Source organism: Myxocyprinus asiaticus, chromosome 3 (genome assembly GCF_019703515.2).
Source record: "Myxocyprinus asiaticus isolate MX2 ecotype Aquarium Trade chromosome 3, UBuf_Myxa_2, whole genome shotgun sequence".
Lineage (NCBI taxonomy): Eukaryota > Metazoa > Chordata > Actinopteri > Cypriniformes > Catostomidae > Myxocyprinus > Myxocyprinus asiaticus.
Genome location: NC_059346.1, coordinates 14239102 through 14260539, shown reverse-complemented (window position 1 = coordinate 14260539; position 21438 = coordinate 14239102). Strand labels below are relative to the sequence as shown.

The 21438-nt window shown below is 38.1% G+C and overlaps 1 protein-coding gene across 1 annotated transcript in view; it reads right to left on the bottom strand.

The window, feature by feature from the left end:
- Nucleotides 1-20921, bottom strand: part of LOC127417025 (unconventional myosin-Ih-like) — a 35747-nt gene extending 14826 nt beyond the window's left edge. The window contains exons 1-17 of the mRNA XM_051656714.1: nucleotides 20916-20921; nucleotides 15966-16121; nucleotides 13330-13445; nucleotides 13061-13259; nucleotides 12905-12985; nucleotides 12578-12757; nucleotides 12353-12451; nucleotides 12132-12245; nucleotides 11930-12001; nucleotides 4013-4132; nucleotides 3783-3850; nucleotides 3555-3660; nucleotides 3291-3371; nucleotides 3065-3156; nucleotides 2367-2461; nucleotides 1776-1822; nucleotides 1544-1621 (exon numbers count right to left, since the gene is read on the bottom strand). Of these exons, the coding sequence (XP_051512674.1) occupies nucleotides 1544-1621; nucleotides 1776-1822; nucleotides 2367-2461; nucleotides 3065-3156; nucleotides 3291-3371; nucleotides 3555-3660; nucleotides 3783-3850; nucleotides 4013-4132; nucleotides 11930-12001; nucleotides 12132-12245; nucleotides 12353-12451; nucleotides 12578-12757; nucleotides 12905-12985; nucleotides 13061-13259; nucleotides 13330-13445; nucleotides 15966-16121; nucleotides 20916-20921 (1710 nt within the window). The remainder of the gene's footprint in view (nucleotides 1-1543; nucleotides 1622-1775; nucleotides 1823-2366; nucleotides 2462-3064; nucleotides 3157-3290; nucleotides 3372-3554; nucleotides 3661-3782; nucleotides 3851-4012; nucleotides 4133-11929; nucleotides 12002-12131; nucleotides 12246-12352; nucleotides 12452-12577; nucleotides 12758-12904; nucleotides 12986-13060; nucleotides 13260-13329; nucleotides 13446-15965; nucleotides 16122-20915) is intronic.
- Nucleotides 20922-21438: the final 517 nt, after the last annotated feature.

Below are 21438 nucleotides of genomic sequence, written 5' to 3'. Positions count from 1 at the left end.
ACCTGTGCAGTAGAACCAGATTAAAACACTGAGGAAGTTGAAATGGTGGTTGAATTAAATAGTTAACCTTTGTTTCTCTCGCTTTCGAATAAAGCTGTAATGGAGCTTGAATGGCATGAAGCCGGAACGGCGCCCGTTCACGGAGGCAGCTCACGCGATGGAACACTCCGGGAGGAAAGTTTGGATAAGAGAACATATAAGCAGTCGCAGAGAGCTGTTCCACATGTATACAGCGCTGAAGCAGCCAGTTTGCGGAAGCAGCTTCACGCAATAATCTGCTTTGGCAAATAGAGGTTAGGAAGAAAGACAGAGTAAAAATAACACTTAAAGTGGTAGCCGTCAATGCTGTAAAACGAATGAGCTGCTGTGGCAGCTTCTGTTGAAAAACAGGATGATTTAGACGGAAGAGCTGTTCTGATGAAGGCGAATGCTATGCAGCGAAGTTGCATCCGATGATCCGAGTCACTTGCATGGGTCTGTTCGTGGGCAATGGGCAGGGCCGAATGCCAGAAATTCTCAATATTATGTAGAGGTAAGTAGCTGTTCATATACTCTTACTCTGGCTGTGTGATTGGTCGGATTAAATGAACTTGCTCCTCCCGAACCTTGTTAATGAAACTACATTTGGAGCTTTAACGTGCTAATCACCATCTACTTGCATTGTATGTACCTACAAAGCTGAGATGTTTTTCTAAAAATCTTTGTTTGTGTTCTGCTGAAGCAAGAAAGTCATACACATCTGAGATAGCATGAGGGTGAGTAAATGATAAGAGATTTTTCATTTTTGGGTGAACTATCCCCTTAAGTTTGGGCTATTTTATGTGTATAATCATTTCAAAATATCATTAATGTGTGGAAAAAACACTTAAAGATATTAAAAGATATAAATAAAAGTGTTGATGATGATAAACAAAGCAAGTAACAAAACAGTTAAATGTTTAAGATACCAATCGAATAACAAAACATTAACGTGAAAATAGTAAATGAAAATTTCGGTCCTGAGACCGCTGAACTGTAGTGCTATCAGTCAAAATTGTTGTACTTTTATGACAGTATCTGTTCATGTGGGGGGGGGGGTCATTAAGATTATCTGAAATTGTGTCAGTTTATCTTTTTTGAGCTGACTCAGTTGCTGGAGGGAAAGCATTTTGTTTATTGTATTTGCTGTTTCATATTATCATATTATCAATAGCACATTTTCATACGACTCATCTCATACTATACATACTACTGCAATTTATAGAAATTCTGTATGTACTATACATACTTTGCAAGTATAGTTCCACTATACAAGTGATGTGATGCCCAGATTACATTAAAAGAAAAATCTATAGTATATAGTCAAAGCTTACTAGCTGGGGTACTAAACAAACAAACAAACAAACAAACTAATTGTTCTAGATAATGAAAACAATTGAGCGTACTATCATTTGAATCAGTCACGGTTTTATTTAAGTGTATATTTCAGTAAAGAGCATGTAGCATGCAGAATATACTTTTGTAGCAGCTTGTATGATATTTTTAACACAGCGAGTCAACTCACTGTCTCAGGCCTTCTGCTGTCTGCTTCAGTGGCTGGAAAGCACTCCTGTATTATCGGGTTTTTTGACAAGCACATCACCTGTTGATTTTACACACACACACATACACACACACACAACCATGTAATCCCTGTTTACTGCCAATATTTTTTGTGGGGTGGATAATAAGAGAAACCTAATTATTAAGTGGCCTATTTTAAAGTCATTTTCCTTTCATCCAACCTCTGCACTTACGTCTTTGATGTTCTTGTACAAAAGATCATTGTTTTTGTCGATGAAGCCTGTTATAAAAAAGGGGGAAAATAGATCATAGAAAACATGGAAAGAAATCAATATTGAGTGAATGTGAGAGCAAGTCTGACCTTTTCAAAACTGTAGTGACCTGTAAGTGATAAGGGGTTGTTTTCAAAATAGAATACTACCATGCTACTTTTACTATTGCTGCAGTATACAGTATAGTATGTATACAGTACACATACTGTGCAAAATACATTTACCAAAAGCCATAATCTTTTTACATCTCTTTCTCGACTCATTATTTGATATGACTGCTGACAATTTTTACACAAAATTGGACAAAAAAATCTAAATAACTGTTTTTATTTCGAAGATGATAACTAGACGCCACTCACTAAATCATTTAAAAAACACTGTAGTTTAATTCAGTTTTTATTTTTTATTGTGAAATTCTGCCTACTGTTTCACGTTCTATTTTTAAAAATAGTAGGCGGCATACAGTATATACAGTACAATGCAGTATTTAGTCAGTAGTAAGCTAGTATTCCATTTCGAACATAGCCAGGATTTTTCTGTGGCGTCTCTTACCCACAACGCAGTAGGTCACTTCTCCTGCATAATGAAGAAGACGAAAGTCCCCTCTCTCCAGAGTCTTTCGGGTCTTTTTATCAGCTAACTTATGCCTTCAGTTCAAGAAAAAGTTCAAGAAAATGCTCTCAAAAGAACAGAATGAAATCCTTACTAAAGGATGCCTAGTTTTTTTTATAGTCCATTTGTGTTCGGGTTTGGCATTAGAACATCTACTTATGTGTTCCACCAAAGAAAGAAAGTCAAACGTGTTTGGAACAACACAAAAGTTAGATGACATTATATACATTTTTGAACTTAATAAATAAATTAAACTTTAATTCTGAAAATTCTTACATTTTAATTAGTTTAATTTTCTGGAGATTAAGTTCTTGGCACAAATTCAGTTATTCAGGTACTCAATTTGTGTTTGATCTGGATAAAGATTAATGCAACATCACAATCTCTTTGAATCGTGTGCTCTGTCAACAGGGGTGTCAGTCAGTAAAAGGCTTAAGAGAGACAGTAGCCAAACCAGGGGGTAAATGCTTCAGTTTCACATACAACACAGCTTGGCTGATTCTTTGACATTAGAGGTGTGCTTTGGCGAGTCAAACAGCTGATAGTTTCCAGCAGTGCTGAATTACTTTAATTAAACTGTACCCAAGCAATATTGAGTTTAAGAACAATTTAAGATTAATTGTTAAACACAAACTCACGTCACAAAATGGGGATGATTTCCCATTCTCTGCTCAAGCTTCTCGAGAAATGTGAGATCAGTAGCGTCACCTGGTCGCAGACACTCCTCATCCTGAAATTCCAACAGCAACAATAAAGAATTTCAAAAAGTGGCAGAGAAGTGAAAAGGATAGGCTGTCTGGCAATTTTTCTTTCGTGTGTTTAGGTTGATGCTTGTTTGACAGTGTACTACTCATTATTCCATACCAGCACAGAAATGATTCCCCTGTGCTTCTCCTCCACCAGGTCACAGATGATTTTATTGTTAAAGAACTGCACTGGCTCCCACTAAAACACATAGAGAGAAAATGCTGCAATCTTAGGATTTCATTGCATAAGTGATATCATGACAGATAGGGAGAGTTTGATAGGGTTCTCCAAGCAAAAATGACATGGAATCTCCTACAATGATTGTTTAAATTGTAAATATTACCATAAGGGTTTAAATATCAGGTGTATAGTTTAACCCACCCCAATTCCTTCTGCTTCATAGTCCTCCTGTTCAGCCTTCAGTGTCAGCTGAATGAAGAGTTGCTGTAGCTTCTCATTACAGAAGTTTATGCAAAACTGCTCAAAGCTAAACACACACACATACATAAACTAAAACAAAGAGATTATGTACATAAAATTGTTTCTATCTATCTATCTATCTATCTATCTATCTGTCTGTCTGTATGGCACTTCATTCAAAACACGTACCTGTTCACACTGAATACCTCAAAGCCATAGATGTCTAACAATCCAATGACTGTCTTCCTGCTTGAATCCTGAACACCAAAACATGAACATCGTGGTAAGGCATAGATAAAAGTTTCTAAGGCATAGTTTCTTCATGGTAGAATTTGGTCAAAAGCAACAACAGTATACTTCCACCATTGTTTAAAACAACAGAAACCAATTCATTTGAATTACTTTTTCTGCATTCCTACCTTATTCTCCAGAGACTTATTGATCCTGTTGACCAGCCATGTGAAGGTACGACTATAAATTGCTTTGGCCAGGGCATCTCTCGCATAGACAGCATGATCTATAGTGAATGGACTCAGGACCTGTGGGCCAGAGAGACAGTTATCATTGTCCTCCTTCAGGAAAGATATTGCATAAACAGAAATATTTCAGTAATACATGAACTGGGTGCATGATCATTCGAATGCATGTATCAGTGAACAAATTAGGGTGACTTTTAGGACCGGGTATTGATATAGATTTCCCGATTCGATTCCGATTCACAAGCTCTCGATTGGATATCCATTCATATAAGTATACACTGGTTATGATGTCCTTTTTGCTTACATATGAAAGAAATTCTCTCCCAGCTAATGCTGTTAATTTATACAGGGGACCTTCTAACTAGGTACATTACAAAAATATTAATTTTACTAGTTATATTTTATTTGTTTTTCATCATTATGGTCACATTTTGGCTTTTAAACAAATGAACAAATCCATGTATTCAATCAATAAATAAGATATATATATATACAGGTGCATCTCAATAAATTAGAATGTCATGGAAAAGTTTATTTATTTCAGTAATTCAACTCAAATTGTGAAACTCGTGTATTAAATAAATTCAATGCACACAGACTGAAGTAGTTTAAGTCTTTGGTTCTTTTAATTGTGATAATTTTGGCTCACTTTTAACAAAAACCCACCAATTCACTATCTCAAAAAATTAGAATACATCATAAGACCAATAAAAAAACATTTTTAGTGAATTGTTGGCCTTCTGGAAAGTATGTTAATTTACTGTATATGTACTCAATACTTGGTAGGGGCTCCTTTTGCTTTAATTACTGCCTCAATTCGGCGTGGCATGGAGGTGATCAGTTTGTGGCACTGCTGTGGTGGTATGGAAGCCCAGGTTTCTTTGACAGTGGCCTTCAGCTCATCTGCATTTTTTGGTCTCTTGTTTCTCATTTTCCTCTTGACAATACCCCATAGATTCTCTATGGGGTTCAGGTCTGGTGAGTTTGCTGGCCAGTCAAGCACACCAACACCATGGTCATTTAACCAACTTTTGGTGCTTTTGGCAGTGTGGGCAGGTGCCAAATCCTGCTGGAAAATGAAATCAGCATCTTTAAAAAGCTGGTCAGCAGAAGGAAGCATGAAGTGCTCCAAAATGTCTTGGTAAACGAGTGCAGTGACTTTGGTTTTCAAAGAACACTATGGACCAACACCAGCAGATGACATTGCACCCCAAATCATAACAGAATGTGGAAACTTAACACTGGACTTCAAGCAACTTGGGCTATGAGCTTCTCCACCCTTCCTCCAGACTCTAGGACCTTGGTTTCCAAATGAAATACAAAACTTGCTCTCATCTGAAAAGAGGACTTTGGACCACTGGGCAACAGTCCAGTTCTTCTTCTCCTTAGCCCAGGTAAGACGCCTCTGACGTTGTCTGTGGTTCAGGAGTGGAATACGACAACTGTAGCCAAATTCCTTGACACGTCTGTGTGTGGTGGCTCTTGATGCCTTGACCCCAGCCTCAGTCCATTCCTTGTGAAGTTCACCCAAATTCTTGAATCAATTTTGCTGGACAATCATAAGGCTGCGGTTCTCTCGGTTGGTTGTGCATCTTTTTCTTCAACACTTTTTCCTTCCACTCAACTTTCTGTTAACATGCTTGGATACAGCACTCTGTGAACAGCCAGCTTCTTTGGCAATGAATGTTTGTGGCTTACCCTCCTTGTGAAGGGTGTCAATGATTGTCTTCTGGACAACTGTCAGATCAGCAGTCTTCCCCATGATTGTGTAGCCTAGTGAACCAAACTGAGAGACCATTTTGAAGGCTCAGGAAACCTTTGCAGGTGTTTTGAGTTGATTAGCTGATTGGCATGTCACCATATTCTAATTTTTTGAGATAGTGAATTGGTGGGTTTTTGTTAAATGTGAGCCAAAATCATCACAATTAAAAGAACCAAAGACTTAAACTACTTCAGTCTGTGTGCATTGAATTTATTTAATACATGAGTTTCACAATTTGAGTTGAATTACTGAAATAAATGAACTTTTCCATGACATTCTAATTTATTGAGATGCACCTGTATATATATATATATATATATACATATATATATATATATATATATATATATATATATATATATATATATATATATATATATATAATTTTTTGTTACATGTTTATTGTTTAATTGAATAATGTTTACATTTTACATGTATTTACACTGATTTGTTAAACATGTGCTAAAACTTTACTGTCTCTTTCAGATTAACATTTTTATTGGTTGCTCCTCAAGCATGTGTGTGTGTGTGTGTGTGTGTGTGTGTGTGTGTGTGTGTGTATATATATATATATATATATATATATATATATATATATAATAAAGAAAAAAGCAAAAATAATAATAATAATAAGCACACACATTTAAAACTATAAGTCCCTCTCCACTGCCCCTCCCCGAGAGCCCTCCAAAAAGGCCAGATAGCTGCCCCACTTTTTATAGAACAACTCCCGGTTGCCTAGCCTCCTATACGACACCTCCTCAATTGCCACCACCCTGCCCATCACTGTGCACCACTCCTGAAATGAGGGCGCTCCAGCCAACTTCCATCCCCTAAGGATGACCTGTCTGCCGATCATAACACTGGCTTGGACCCAATTTTTTATGTACTTATCCCCTATATTAATGACCGCCCCATTGCCTAAAATACAGAATCTGGGGTAAAATGAAATCTGAGTGCCCAATACGTCACACATAAAACTCTGAACCCTCAATTCTTGGATCTTAACAAACCACCTACTTGGGTTGTGTCCCCATCTTCTGATTGGCATCGCCAGTAGGTGGGTGTGTCTTTAAGACCAAGCCTATACAATCTAGAGGAGGTCCAATAGAATCGATGTAAAATCTGAAATTGCATAAGGCGCACCCTTGCATCTCTAGATATAGACTTGATGTTTTTTACGGTCCTAGCCCATACTCCCTCCTCCAATACCAAGTTTAAATCTTTCTCCCATAATCTCTTGAGAGAAGCTGAATCTCCGTCCCCCAGACTCTGAATTAGCAGGGAGCAATACACTGATGCCTCATGACCTTTTCCAAAAGCAGTAATCACCACTCCCAGAGTATCTGCCGCTTTAGGGGGGTGTATGCTACTCCCAAAAATAGTACAAAGCAGGTAGCACAGTTGTAAATACCTAAAGAATTTAGACCTGGGAATCCCAAAATGTTGAACCATATGTTCAAAGGATTTCAACACTCCAATCTCATATAGGTCACTGTGCATATTAACCTCCCTCACTGGACACTTTTGTCCATACCACGTGCAAAAGTGAGATAACAGGGTGTAACTTAACTTCTCCGGTTAGCTTGATAGAAAAGCTTTGCAATAGCAAAATAGGGGCAAGAACTTTCTGTTCACTACAAAACCAGGGAGGGGCTCTCTCAGGTGGAAGCGACCAATGAGCCATATACCTGAGACTGAATGCATAATAATAAAACAAAATCTTGGGTAGGCCTAGCCCAACTTTGTCAATCAACCTATGCAACTTACTGAAATGTAATCTGGGATGTTTACCATTCCAAATGAAGGACTTTGCTATGCTATCAAATTGCTTAAAATAAGAGAGGGGGACATCTATAGGGAGAGATTGTAGCAGGTAGTTGAATTTTGGAATACAATTCATTTTAATAACATTAACCTTCCCAATCATAGATAAATGTAATGACGCCCACCTGCCCACGTCGCTCGAAAACCTTTTTATTAAAGGGTCAAAATGAACTTTAACTAAATCACACAAATTTGCTGGGAATAAAATATCCAAATACTTAATGCTCTGTTTGGGCCACTGGAAGGCACCCGGCTGAAAAGCCGTTACCAGGCAGTACGCTGTCAGAGCCAAAGCTTTGGATTTACTCCAATTAATATCTGTTGAATTAATAATTCTGTGGAGGCAAGGCATAGATCTAGTAGGGTCAGAGACGAATAATAAAATATAATCTGCGTAAAGCAAAAGCTTATGCGCCACACCTCCTGCCACCACCCCTTGAAAATAATCCTCCTTTCTTATCACGGCTGCTAATGGTTCCAGGGCAAGACAGAACAATGATGGGGAAAGAGGGTAACCATTTTTCGTACCACTGCTACCGGGCATCTATAAAGTAACTTAAAAGTTAGTAAAAGTAAAAGTAAGTAAAAGTATTCCCGAACCCGTACATTTCCAAAATCTGAAAAAGATTATCCCATTCTACCATATCAAACGCCTTTTCGGCATCAAGTGAGATGGCAGTGACCGGAGTCTGATCATTCGCCACTGACCACATGATATTGATAAAATGCCAAATGTTATCGGAAGAGCTATGGCCCCGAATAAACCCCACCTGATCTATATATATAAGAAATATAATAACATTTACACTTTTTTGACAATATTTTAACGTCTAGCTAGATCAGGGAAATTTACACTCACTTGGTTCTTTGTCCTTTTTAAGAATCAGGCTGATCCAGGCTTGTGTCATGGTTGGCGGAAGCTTTCCATTCTTTAATGATTCCGTGTAAACTTCTAACAAAAGTGGAGCCAGTTCTGTAGCATAAGATCAAAAAAATTCAGCGGCAAAGCCGTCTGGCCCAGTCGTCAGTTTAGGAAGTTCTAATGATTACACAAAGTTTCTAATATCCTCATCAGTAGACGAAGATGTGGAACTATAGAGATCAAGATAGAATTCTGTAAAGGCATTATTAATATCAATGGTTGAGGTAAATATTTCACAACAAGCAGATTTCACTTAGGGAATGGTAGAAAAAGACTCTCTCTGCCAGAAGCTTCCCTGCTTTGTCCCCCAACAGTCTTGCCCTGAATAGCCAAAACTCCACCTTCCACGACAAAATAGTATTATATCTGTATTTCAATCGGGTCAATTCCCTGAGGCCATTCGATGACATTCAATGCCTCAGCTCTGCCTCGGCACTTTTAATGTTCCCTTCCAATTCCACAAGTTCTTGTGCTTTGGATTTTTTGGTGAATGAGGCATACTGTATGAGAACTGCCTTAAGTGCCTCCCAAGCCATGCCCACAGAGGATACTGAGGACCAGTCGGTCTCCATATAGACATTGATTTCAGCATTGATTTCAGCCTTTAGCATTTGTTGGAATTCAGGATTTTGCAAAAGGGATACATTAAAGCACCAACTATATGATTTATTTTTCTCCGTATGTGGAAACACCTCTAAACACACCAGAGTGTGATCTGAGACTAAAATGTTTCCAATTGAGCAATCGACAACAGATTAAATGAGGGACTTAAATATATATATTAAAAAATCTATTCTAGAGTAAATCTTATGGACTGATGAAAAAAATTTATAGTCCCAAACAGATGGGTTCAAAAGTCTCCAAATATCGATGTTTTACACATCCTGTGAAGCGTCAATGTTGTTCTAGGGGGCTTGAACACTTTTGCTTCACTATGGTCAAGGACTGAGTCCATCAAAAGATTAAAGTCTCCTCCCAGTATTATATCATGAGGGGTGCCAGTGGCTTGCAACATCCCTTCAAGATCTATAGAAAAGCCCTGATCATCAATGTTAGGTGCATAAATATTAGCCAAAATAAGACTTAGTCCCTGAATTTCAGCTAAAACAATAATGACTCTTCCTAATGTATCTTTACTCTGTTTGAGACATTTGAATTGTAGATATTTACTTATCAGCATAATGATTCCCCTGCTCTTACTTGAGCCAGCACTACAAAAAAAAATTCCCACCCCATATCTTACCAAATTATTCTGCTTCCTGCGGAGAAAGGTATGTTTGTGGAAGAAACACTACATCATATTTCTTACGCTTAAGAAGAGAAATAACCAGGAGGCCTGGGTAGCTCAGTGGTAAAATACTCTGGCTACCACCACTGGAGTTCGCTAGTTCGAATCCCAGGGCGTGCTGAGTGACTCCAGCCAGGATTCCTAAGCAACCAAATTGGCCAGGTTGCTAGGGAGGGTAGATTCACATGGAGTAACCTCCTCGTGGTCACTATAATGTGGTTCGTTCTCAGTGGGGCACGTGGTGAGTTGAGCATGGTTGCCACAGTGGGTGGGCGTGAAGCCTCCACACGCACAATATCTCTGTGGCAACGCACTCAAAAAGCCATGTGATAAGATGCACAGGTTGGCAGTCTCAGACACAGAGGCAACTGGGATTCATCCTCCACCACCCGGATTGAGGCAAATCACTACACAACCACAAGGACTTGAAAGCACATTGGGAATTGGGCATTCCAAATTAGGGAGAAAATTAAAAAAATAACCTTCCTTCTTTTTATGGGGTGCCCCAACCCATTCACATTCCACCTGGAGAGAGACAATCCACTCCTATTAACATTTGACATATAAGAAAAATAAATCGTGTGTCAAAAACAAGATTATAAAGACCACATTCCAACATTAGTGCAACAATCAAACCCCGAACATCCCCTAGAAAAAAAAAAAAACAGAAAAAAACATGTGCATTAACCCCGCACATGACATCACCAACTGGCATCCGTCCCTCCAAACTCAAACAGTCCATGCACGCCTCGCATAACACAAGATCTTTATCGGATGATCTCAGAAATTTGGCCAGAATTGATCGGGGCCTGTCTCCTTCCGCGGATCGCCAAGCAGGAACCCTGTGAACTCACTCAATTTCCAGTTTATGGCCTGCTATGTTGAGCAGATTCAGAAAGAGCCCAACCAGGAATTTCACCATATCCTGTCCCTCTTCGCCCTCAGGAATTCCGACGATAAGGACGTTATTCCACTGGCTATGATTCTCCATGTCCTCCAACTTCTCCCAGACACGCTCCAAATCCACCTTGGTCGCTAGCGGATTAGCAGATAATTCCATCTCCGATGACCCCAGGTAATCGATCCTTTTCTCAACATCCCCCACTCTTGTAACCACATCAGTAAACTTCGCCTCCATGACAGTGATCGATCGACATATCATAGCAAGATCCTCCAAGTCAGCAACAACCTTCATCAGCATTGCCGACATGTTCAGCATCTCTCGCCGCATTTCCGCACCTTCCCATCTAAATCGGCTCCCAGGGTCGCCCTGCTTAGGGGCGTCAGCTTGAGCACGTAAGTGTCTTTTAATGTTTCCATAGCCCGAGGATTTTGAATTCTTTGACATATTGTCCTCCTAGAACAGTTCTGGAACAGAGTGTATCGAATCTCTCCGATTTATATCATTAAAAGTGTTAAAACTAGCAAAGTGCGCAGAGCTCGCCGTTCACACGTCCGATCCTCGCATGGCATCATGTGACTCCCACCTTACTGTCTCTTTAACAAAATTGCATTTCTGTAAAGAGTGTCTGTAGATGAGTGCATGTTAAAGCGAGAGGACTCGAATTATCTCATCTGTGCCATGTGTGATTAAAATTAAATCTTTATTTTTTGTTGTTTGCAATCAACAACCGACTGTAAAGAACAGAAAGGGTATTAAAAGAGACATTGTTCAATGACAAATGGGTCATGTGGATCTCGTCTTTGGACACATTACACGGAGCAAATTTTACTGTCAACACACAGTTAAATGATCTCACTTCTGAATATTCAACCACTATACTACACACTCACTGGTAAGTGAAATGTATACATTTACCAGCCAGTTGCCAAATATATATATTTTAGTCGCATAGCGCAAAATTTGGTTGCTAATGCAAGCGATTTCCTCTCATTGTAGTAGAGGGTTGCGCATAAAGTAAAAGATTGATCTTGGTATTTAAGTATCAGTATCGAGATCATTCAAATGAAGATCGTGATGCATTGGAAAATCTATATTTTTTCCCACCCCTAGTGACTTTTCCCCCATTTGGCCTCATTCAGTTGCCCTTATTTTACCTCCTCTGATTTGGCTTCAATCTTCCTGTATGTGAGGGCTTCATGAAGCACCTGGAAATGGACCTCTAGCAGCTGAAGATCACATTAACACAATAGAGAAATGTTAAAAAGAAGTTTAATGGCTGTTAATGACATGATCACTTAGAGAATGTCAATGCAAGTTAATTAAGGTAATTATGGGCAATAGATAATAAAGGCTGACTTTGGATACCCAGCGCAGTTCTGCATTGGAGTTTAGAATAGCATAGCCTATGGTGTCCCCACCAAACTGCACATTCCCCAAATGGAGAACACTAGCTATGATTCCAAAGAGGTGCTAAAAGATTAAGAAAAACAATCATTTTTTGTCAAAGGTTGCAGCATCTAGAACAGTTACACCAAGACATAATTCATACATACATATATTGTTGCACCTATCCTTACTTCAATATCATTGGCATCAAAGTCAATGACCGATAATGCATTTTTAACTGTTTTCCAATCATTCTTGTCATTAATGGAGTTTACGTTGGGACTTTCTCCCTGTGAAGACAACAACAGATGTGCAGTTATAGAAGCTCTTATCCTGTTTGGATTTCTCTTTTGATATCGTAATTCTCTTGACCATCAAGTAATTTTTTCCATCAAATTCACAATTAGAAATTGTACCTGAACTAGATAGCAATAATGCTTTGTGTCCTTTTCCAATCCCAGGTGCCTCAGTAGGTCTTCTTCACCTCCCTCTACCAGCTGATAGAATATATGAAAGTTTCTCTCACCGTGGTTTTGGTGGACTACTCTGGACTTTTCCAGGAGGTAGCTGAGGATGTGGCCACCAACAGCATCCCCCTAAGTATAAATAAAAAGTATGAATCTTCTTTAACATGCAACAGTCTTCAAGATGGGACAAAGACAACAAAACAGTGGGAAAGATGATAGCAAAAAGCAGAATAGATGGCATGAAATGGGTCACTTTATTATCAGCAGAATCCATACCTGGCTGTCAAACTGGATGTCCATATACTTCCCAAAACGACTGGAGTTGTCATTTTTCATTGTCTTTGCATTTCCAAAGGCCTAAAATCACATTTGATGAATGTATGCCTAACATTGTGAATGCTCAGATTTAGAGAAGATTATTGTTGGACTGACCTCTAGTACAGGGTTGGACATGAGCATGCGGTCTCTCACAGTGTCTAGCAAAGTGATGCTAGGGCAGCTGACTGCATAGTACTGCAAGATCTTTTTGGAGGCCTCTGTTTTGCCTGCTCCACTCTCCCCAGATATCAGAATAAAGTGATTGTTGGCTTCCATTAACATGGTGTGGTATGCATTATCTGCTAATGCATAGCTGGGGAGGATGAAGGAAAATGGTAAAAAAAATTTTTTTTAAATAAGTAAGGTAAAGCTGACACACTTACATATGAGGAGGAAGCTCAAAGAAGTTCACTCCCATGTAGAGATCCATCTGCTTCTTGGTGTAGATGTCCAACACTTTGTATGGGTTTACGGATATCAGCAAAGTACCTATGTAAGTCTGAGAATATGGAGATGTTTTGACTTGAACTTGTACTTATCAAGTACTGTATGAGATACAGTGGTGGACTGGCCATTGGGAGAACTGGGACTTTTCCCGCCGGGTTATGCAGAACGCGCCACAAAATGGCAGCGCGATATGTGGAAGGGGGCAGCGATATTCAGAAAAGGACAGCAACCCCCGCCCCCACCCCCCGCTCAACAACTTTTGAGCCAGATTCTATGTAAAATCCTGGGCCGAATTTTCTTCCCAGTCCGACCCTGATGGGATACGATCATAATGAAAGATGGCAATAACATTTTTGGGTAACACTTTACAATAAGGTTCCATTTATTTACATTAGTTAACTACATTTTAAAAATGAATAACAATGAAACATACTTTTACAGCATTTGTTAATCTTGGTTAATGTTAATTTGAACATTCACTAATACATTAATACACAAATCAAAAGTTGTATATGTTAACATTAGTTAATGAACTAACATGGACTATCAATGAACAATTGTGTTTTTATTCATTAACATGAACAAAGAAGAATCAAGTTTGTTTAAAAAATATTGTTCATTGTTAGTTCATGATACCCAATGCAATAAATATTGTTAATAAATTGAGCCTTATTGTAAAGTGTTAACAATTTTTGATAGCCTGTGCACTGCACAAAGTTATTGGCTTAATCAGTATTTTTGTCTTGTTTTCCTGTAATAATCTCAAAATATCATTAAAACAAGATGCATTTACTTGGGAAGCAAAATGTAGCAAAATTTTAAGACTTTTAATATTTTTTTGAATTTGGTTTATTTATCTTACTCCTTTAATACTTTAATCCTTTCCTACTTTTTTTTTTTTTTTTTCTCTTGTTTTAAACATAAACCAGAAGACATTAGGATAGATTTGTGTTTAAAACAAACATATACAATTTACAAGTAGGGTAAGAAAAATAAACTTAATTCAAGACTTTCTCTGAAAACAAGTCTTACTGTAATATCTTTACAATTTTGCTTCTTAAACTTCCTATTCTGTTTGGTCATTTTTGACCGAAATGTAATGTAATAAAAATGGTTTCTTTTATCTGAGTGGTACAAGACTTTGTGACTTGAGGAGGAAGCTCCAGTAGCCATCTGAACACATACACAAAAAAATAGGACTTGATTCAATAAGTCTAAGTGGTCGGAAAAAAAGAGCAACACCTTTGACACCTTTTCCGACCATAGGAAATTAATGGGAATAACTAAAAAACAGAACAATTTTTTTTTTTATTTGTCAAATAAAATGTATAAATTAGCCACAGTGCATAAAAAAACACACAGAAATGAAGAAGTAAGACTTTACAACATGCAGAGTGCAAAACATACACCCCCCGCCCCCACCCCCACACAAACACACACACACAAATTAACTGGTGACACTATAACACAGAGCAATTTTATTATTTATGTTGTCAAATAAAATCTATAAATCAGCCACAATGCAGAACACACATACATAAATGAGGGGATAAGACCATAACAAACCCACAATGCAGCATACACACATACACAGTAATAAATGTGTGAGACTAACTCAGTGAGAAGGAAGAATGCAGAACACAACACACACAAACACAAACACTCACGCAAGCACACACACACTCATGCATGCATTCACACACGCACACACAGAGAACAAAGAACAAAGTCTGAGTCTTCTGTTTTATACACTAATTTAATTTTCACAGTCAGATGCTGTTCATTCTGTTTTTTACTGTTCATTTTCTTGACATTATTATTAATTTACTTTAAGTTATACATTTAGATTTTTGAAATAAATTATTGGTAACAAAATGATTATTTTATGACTTCTCTTTGAAATACAAGGTCAGGTTTGACTTTTAGCATAATGTGACATTATTGCAAAAACTGAAACAAAACAAAACAAAAGAAAAACTCTGACACATAGATTGATAATGTTTAAATATATACCTAAATGCATAACTTGTGAAAAAATTTAGAATTACTACGCAATAGGTGGCTAAATAGAACACTGCATCTACTTGCTTTTATTGTCATAACATGATTTTCATCAAGCAATCTGCCCTCAATACAGGGAACATTCTCATATGTTTCAACTAGGTTTTTAATATAGTGAAGTTACATAAATTTGCTAATTTTCATATGCAGATGAATAGTTAAATCAAGAAATGTATATGTATATAATATCTAAAAAACATAAAATCCCAAAAGAAGTGCATAATTTTATTGTTTTTACTTCAGGGAAGAAGAAATTGTATAAAAAAATAAATAAAAATAAACATACAAAATTTACACCTGTACTGTGTTGGTCAAAAATGACCATGAACAGCAAAGTTAGCAGCCCTACTTGATCAGAATTGGAGGGTTAGGTACAGTTATATTGTCTTCATGGTGGTTAGATATTATTACTGGAAAACAAGACAAACATAATGATAAAGAAATCTTTTTTTTTTTTTTTTTTTTTTTGCAGTGAGAATTTTTTTGACTTTTGACTTGACTTTTCACTCACGTATATCAAATCCTCTGAGAAACGTTTCTTCAAATTGTCCAGGAAGGCTGTTTCACTGTTGTGGGCATCGAGAAGTACAAAATCCTGGATGCCAACTCGGTCTCTGGCAATCAGAGCTCCCTCCAAGTCCAACTGACCCAGCTTAGCCTTTCCTTTCTACCAATCAGACAAGGACAGCACTGACTATGATTCAATACAACTGGTTTACTCTGAGCAAGTCTACAAGATTGTGTTATATGTCATTCTGCATTTGTAAGGTTCAGACATTTTTTTTTTTTTTTTTTTTTAAGCAGCAATACAGGCCTGAATATCAATTTCATTCAAATCAAATTCTCATCACCCATTGTAATGGACTAAAATAGCAGGTTTTTAAAATGGAATTGGCATTTAAACCACATTCCTTCAGCAACAGGATTGAAGGTAAACCTGGGCCATCTAGCGACTTTACACTTTCATTAATAGACTTCCTATCATGTTGAGACTGAGATCGAGAATCAGGGTCTAAGGTCCCTGATTGAGTCACGATCATCCAACCGCATAATCCCCTGCTGATGTTTAACTAAGTACTTTATGTTGCTGTTCTCTATAGTAGAGCCTTTTGTAATGAGATATCATATGCAATGAGTAGGCTATGTTCCTATCCCTATGACTGACAGCTTAGCTTTCACTAAGAATCCTGTTTAAATAGTATGTTGTGACTGGATATATGCCACAGACTGCATCAAATCGCATTCAGTACACCTTAAACACAGAGAGCCATAACATTCAACTTGGCTCTGGGAGGAACCGATAAAGGCGAAGTATGTGTGTGCATTTTCACTCCACTGGAATATTCACTAAGATTTGAGTTTACTCAATGTCAATATCAGTAATCAAGTGGGCCGATCAATGCCAAAATCTATTCTCTTTTAGAAGGAATCCCACAAGGGAGAATTGTGCAAATGAGCAGAATTACTAAATTGTCTAAAGTCTTCAATCTGTGTGCTTCTATACATAGAAATCTTTGGTTTCTCCATGCCCTATAGGATCCTAGGAAGATGTTCATTTCAATATTGAGTAATTTCTTTGAAAATGCCACAACCCACAGCAACCTTAAATGTGATGTCAACCCCATATTTTTCTCTAGTTACTTCCTCAGTTTAACAATGTGTCATTGCATTCCAACAAACAAAATAGAGAAGTTGTGAAATTCTCAATGTAAACAAGAGACTTTCAAAACAGACACTACTTGAATTTTATTTTACAGTCCTTCCCTAGCTTTTGAGAATAGAGGTTATTTGACTTTCAGATGGCAAATTAAAAGAAGTAAAAAAAGTTTTAAAAAAATAAATAAATAAATCCAAGTCTAATCTAACGACCAAAAGCCCCCAAAATCTCCTCTGTTCCCTCCTTCACCCCCATAAACCTCATTAGCTCTGAAAGAGGCCAGTTTTTTGTCCTGTAAATTCCAAAGACGATGGACAATAAAGAAGCTTTTAAAATGCAGTCTACATTCCATTACACATATTCTCTCTGCATATCCTTTCAAAATTTATTCATTAGAAAACATTTAATGTCACAGTGAATTTCACACTGGGCAGTCCCAGGACAATAGATGAGATTTGGCCTATTTGGGCTGCTGCGGGCTCATTGGATGTAGAGGGGGAGAGGGCAAAGGAGCAGGAGACTGAGAGAGGGAGAGATATGGAGGGAAGGAGGGACAGAGGAAGGGAGGGAGGGGGGTTGCTTATATTTGTCTGATCTGTGAGCTTCTGAAATGGGGCCTTCTTGAGACAACGGGACAGACTAAATTGTGCTGTAACGGTCTGTGTCCCGCTGCTCTCTGAGACACTCATTTAGTATGCCCTCGGGGCACACAATAGAGGCTTGTTCTGAACACCACAGTTATATGAACACCGTAAGGAAGGGTGTGTGTGTGTGTTTGGGGAGGGGGAAGTATTTCTCGGATGGGAGATTTTCTCCCACCTGTCCGCCAATACAATTTTCATCCCGCTACATGCACGCACACCCCAAACTCACGAAACACCACCCACCACCACACATCACAACATGCTCCCCACCATTTCATGTCCTCACCAGCGACCCCAAAACATGCCCCTCCCCCTCTCACCCTGCTTTAAGCCAAAGGGGCAGGTGAACAATATCATTGAAGATCCCCCATTTGAGATGTCAGAACCAATCTCAATCTCTGCGTTATTGTGTAGGCTCCCCCTCTCTAGTTTCTGTCCCCACATGGGAACAAGCTGAACTCAATGTCACATAAGGAACAATGGACAGAGGGGATTTTAATGTTTATAGTGTGACACGTTCAGTGTGATAAGACACAAGTACATCAGCACAGGAAAAGCCTGTTCCTCTTCTCAGGAACATGCAATACATGACACAACTGAAAGCAGCAACATGTTACTCTCATGAGTTTGAGTGACCTGTAAGGTTCTAATGTAAACTTTATACAGCACAAGTCAAAAGTATGGACATACCCACTCATCTTTATTTTTACTATTTTCCATGTTTTATAATGATAGTGAAGTCATCAAAACTATGAAATAACACAAATGGAAGTACTGGGAATTATATAGTGACCAAAGTTATAATTTTATAACAAGTAAAAAAATATTGATTATTTTAGCTTCATCAAAGTTCACTAGCCTACATAACAGCTCTGCATACTCTTGCATTCACTCAACTAACTTCATGAGGTGCCATCTGGGATGTTTTTTAAGTAGTAAGAAGTTCCCATGTATGCTGAGCACTTGTTGGCTTCTTTCCTTCAGTATCCAGTCCAAAATTTAAACAATTACCACACATTACAAAACGTTTTGTAAAGAAATTAATATGTAGGCACAATTTATACTTATATAAAACTAATTTAACCCATTTATTCATAAGCTTTTAGATGCAACGTTTTTTTAAGATCATAAGAAACAAAGTCGGTCAAGTGTGTCCAAACTTTTGACTGGTAATGTACCTTCTGACCAACTTCATATAATGTCAAAGATAATAATAATGCGACACAAAATTTACGAATGTATGATTGCAAAGGAATGGTGACCAAACTCTGAAGCTTCAAAAACCACATAAAGGCAGCATAAAAGTAATCCATAAATCTCCAGTGGTTTAATCCAAGTCTTCTGAAGCTATCCAATCAGTTTTGGGTGAGAACAGACCAAAATATAACTCCTTTTTCACTGCAAATCTTGACATCTGCAGTCTCCTTGCAGATCATGATTTAAAGCTCGATTATACTTCCTAGCACCATCTAGCATGCGGAAGTGTAATTGAGCTTGAAATTATTATCATGCCAAAAGACTCCAATGACAAGATGTACAGTAAACATTAGTTATATTTTAGTCTGTTCTCACCCAAAACCAATTGGATTGCTTCAGAAGACATATGAATTACTTTTATGCTGCCTTTATGTGGTTTTTGGCACTTCAAATTTTGGTCAACATTCACTATGGACCTACAGAGCTGAAATATTCTTCTAAAAATCTGGGTTTGTGTTTAGTAGAAGAGAGAAAGTCATACACATCTGGGATGAAATGAGGGTAAATGAGTAAATGATGAGAGAATTTTCATTTTTGGGTGAAATATTCCTATAAACTGGGTTCACACTTTAAGATTTTGGCCACGATTTTGTCAGGAATCATAAAACATATATATATTATTTTTGTCGTTGTGCAAAATTGGCAGTTTTTGGTCACTTGTGTGATATGTTCACCACCAGATGATTAATTGGCTTTGCAATGAATCTCAGCCTCCGACAAAGTTCTGGCAGTTTTCGTGTCAGTCATGCATTATGACTGCTCCTACGAAGGCCAGATTATATAAAACACCCAGTAAGCACTATCAATTGGGACGACTGGGAACAAAGTCTTGGCTACGATGTGTATCGAACAGTCATAATGCCATTCAGTTTGCCATTGCTTTTACCAAAGATCTCACTGGGATCATTTCGTATAGTTTGAAAAGCAACAACAATCATAAAGGACCATAAAATTCATACAGTGTGCACTTGGCTTTAGTCAAAACTACTGTAGTAAGGACAACCCTATATTTAATGACTGTAGTCTGTAAGGATTATGAAAATGACATGTCTATTCATTTTTATTGGTAGAAGCCAAGAGGTTGAGCTTCTTCCCACTTTTTCTAAGTTTGGGTGTTGGAAACTTTAATCTTTCCTTTTAAAAGTAACACACCCATAGAGACACAAAGTCACAAGCCTTGTCATCCCTTTGCCACATCAGGTGCATCAGCTTGCCTCAGAATAAACACTATTGTCTTTTAATTAAGAGATGGTTTTTCGGCCCAGTCTAATGTGTCAGTCGCGGCTCAGTTGAGATGACCTCAACCAAATAAGAAAGGGAGGGAAGGAGAGAGAGGGAAGAATGGAGGAAAAAAGAGAAAGAGAATTAACAATACGTTAAAGACATCCTACTCCTCTGCAGGCCTGGCCAAGAATAGGCAAGACTAGACATAATGAGCAATAGCAGCACTCTCTTTAAGTGAGCTGTGAGGCTCACTTTACATCTTATATATCTCTTTCTCAGACCGAAGACCTGACGTTTTGACATTTTTATAGATTGTGTTCAATCAACTTGTGACATAGGTGATTTTGGTGATCTAGGCAAGCTGATATTGTGCTAGATAGAAGCTTTCATTATCAGCAGTGGACATTAAAAAGCTAACAAGAAGTAAGTATAGGCACTGAAAATGTATGAGAGTCCATTAATGGCCACTTCGAATAAAACTTTCCCTTGATCTTTTTTTTATCTTTGTTTTTCATAATTTCTTTCCACAGCTATTATTTATGGTATTGATTCCTTTGGTGCAGTACTTTGTAGCTGGCAAGATGATAGCAATAAGAGCTACAATATTTTGAGTTAAACATATAGCTGCACATTCAGCTGTGAATTCAAATAATTAGATACACACAAACACTGATCGTACCTGCATATCGGTAGCTGCTTGGGTCAGCCGCTGATCAAAATATGGGAACTACTTGCATCCAGACTAACTATGACCTTAATTCTCCTCAAAGAGTTTTATGTATTCCTAGGATCCTAAGCAAATCCTACTATTCCAACGGGTGCCATGGAGCACCCCCAACATTCCACTCTGGATCTTGAATCTTCAGTAACACTTCCCAGACTCTGTAAACTCCTTAACAGTCCATTTCAGTGTTTCTGACAGAGCTTAACGCAGTGCAAGTGGTTCCAGCTTAGGTAGCTCAGTAGCAGAGATGATGCTTATCTATTATTGCTGTGCTCTTCACAGTAATGACCGATGTTCTGGTTGCAAGGCCTGGATACTTAATGATTTATGGCCCAGTCAGGAAGGGGTTCAGAGAACCAGAGATCTTATTCAGCGCTTACCTAGGTGTCTACCACTGCGCTGGGTGTAACACAAAGATACAGAAACACAATCCGACTAAATATGGATATCAACCCTTCTCGTAGTCCTACACGGCTGC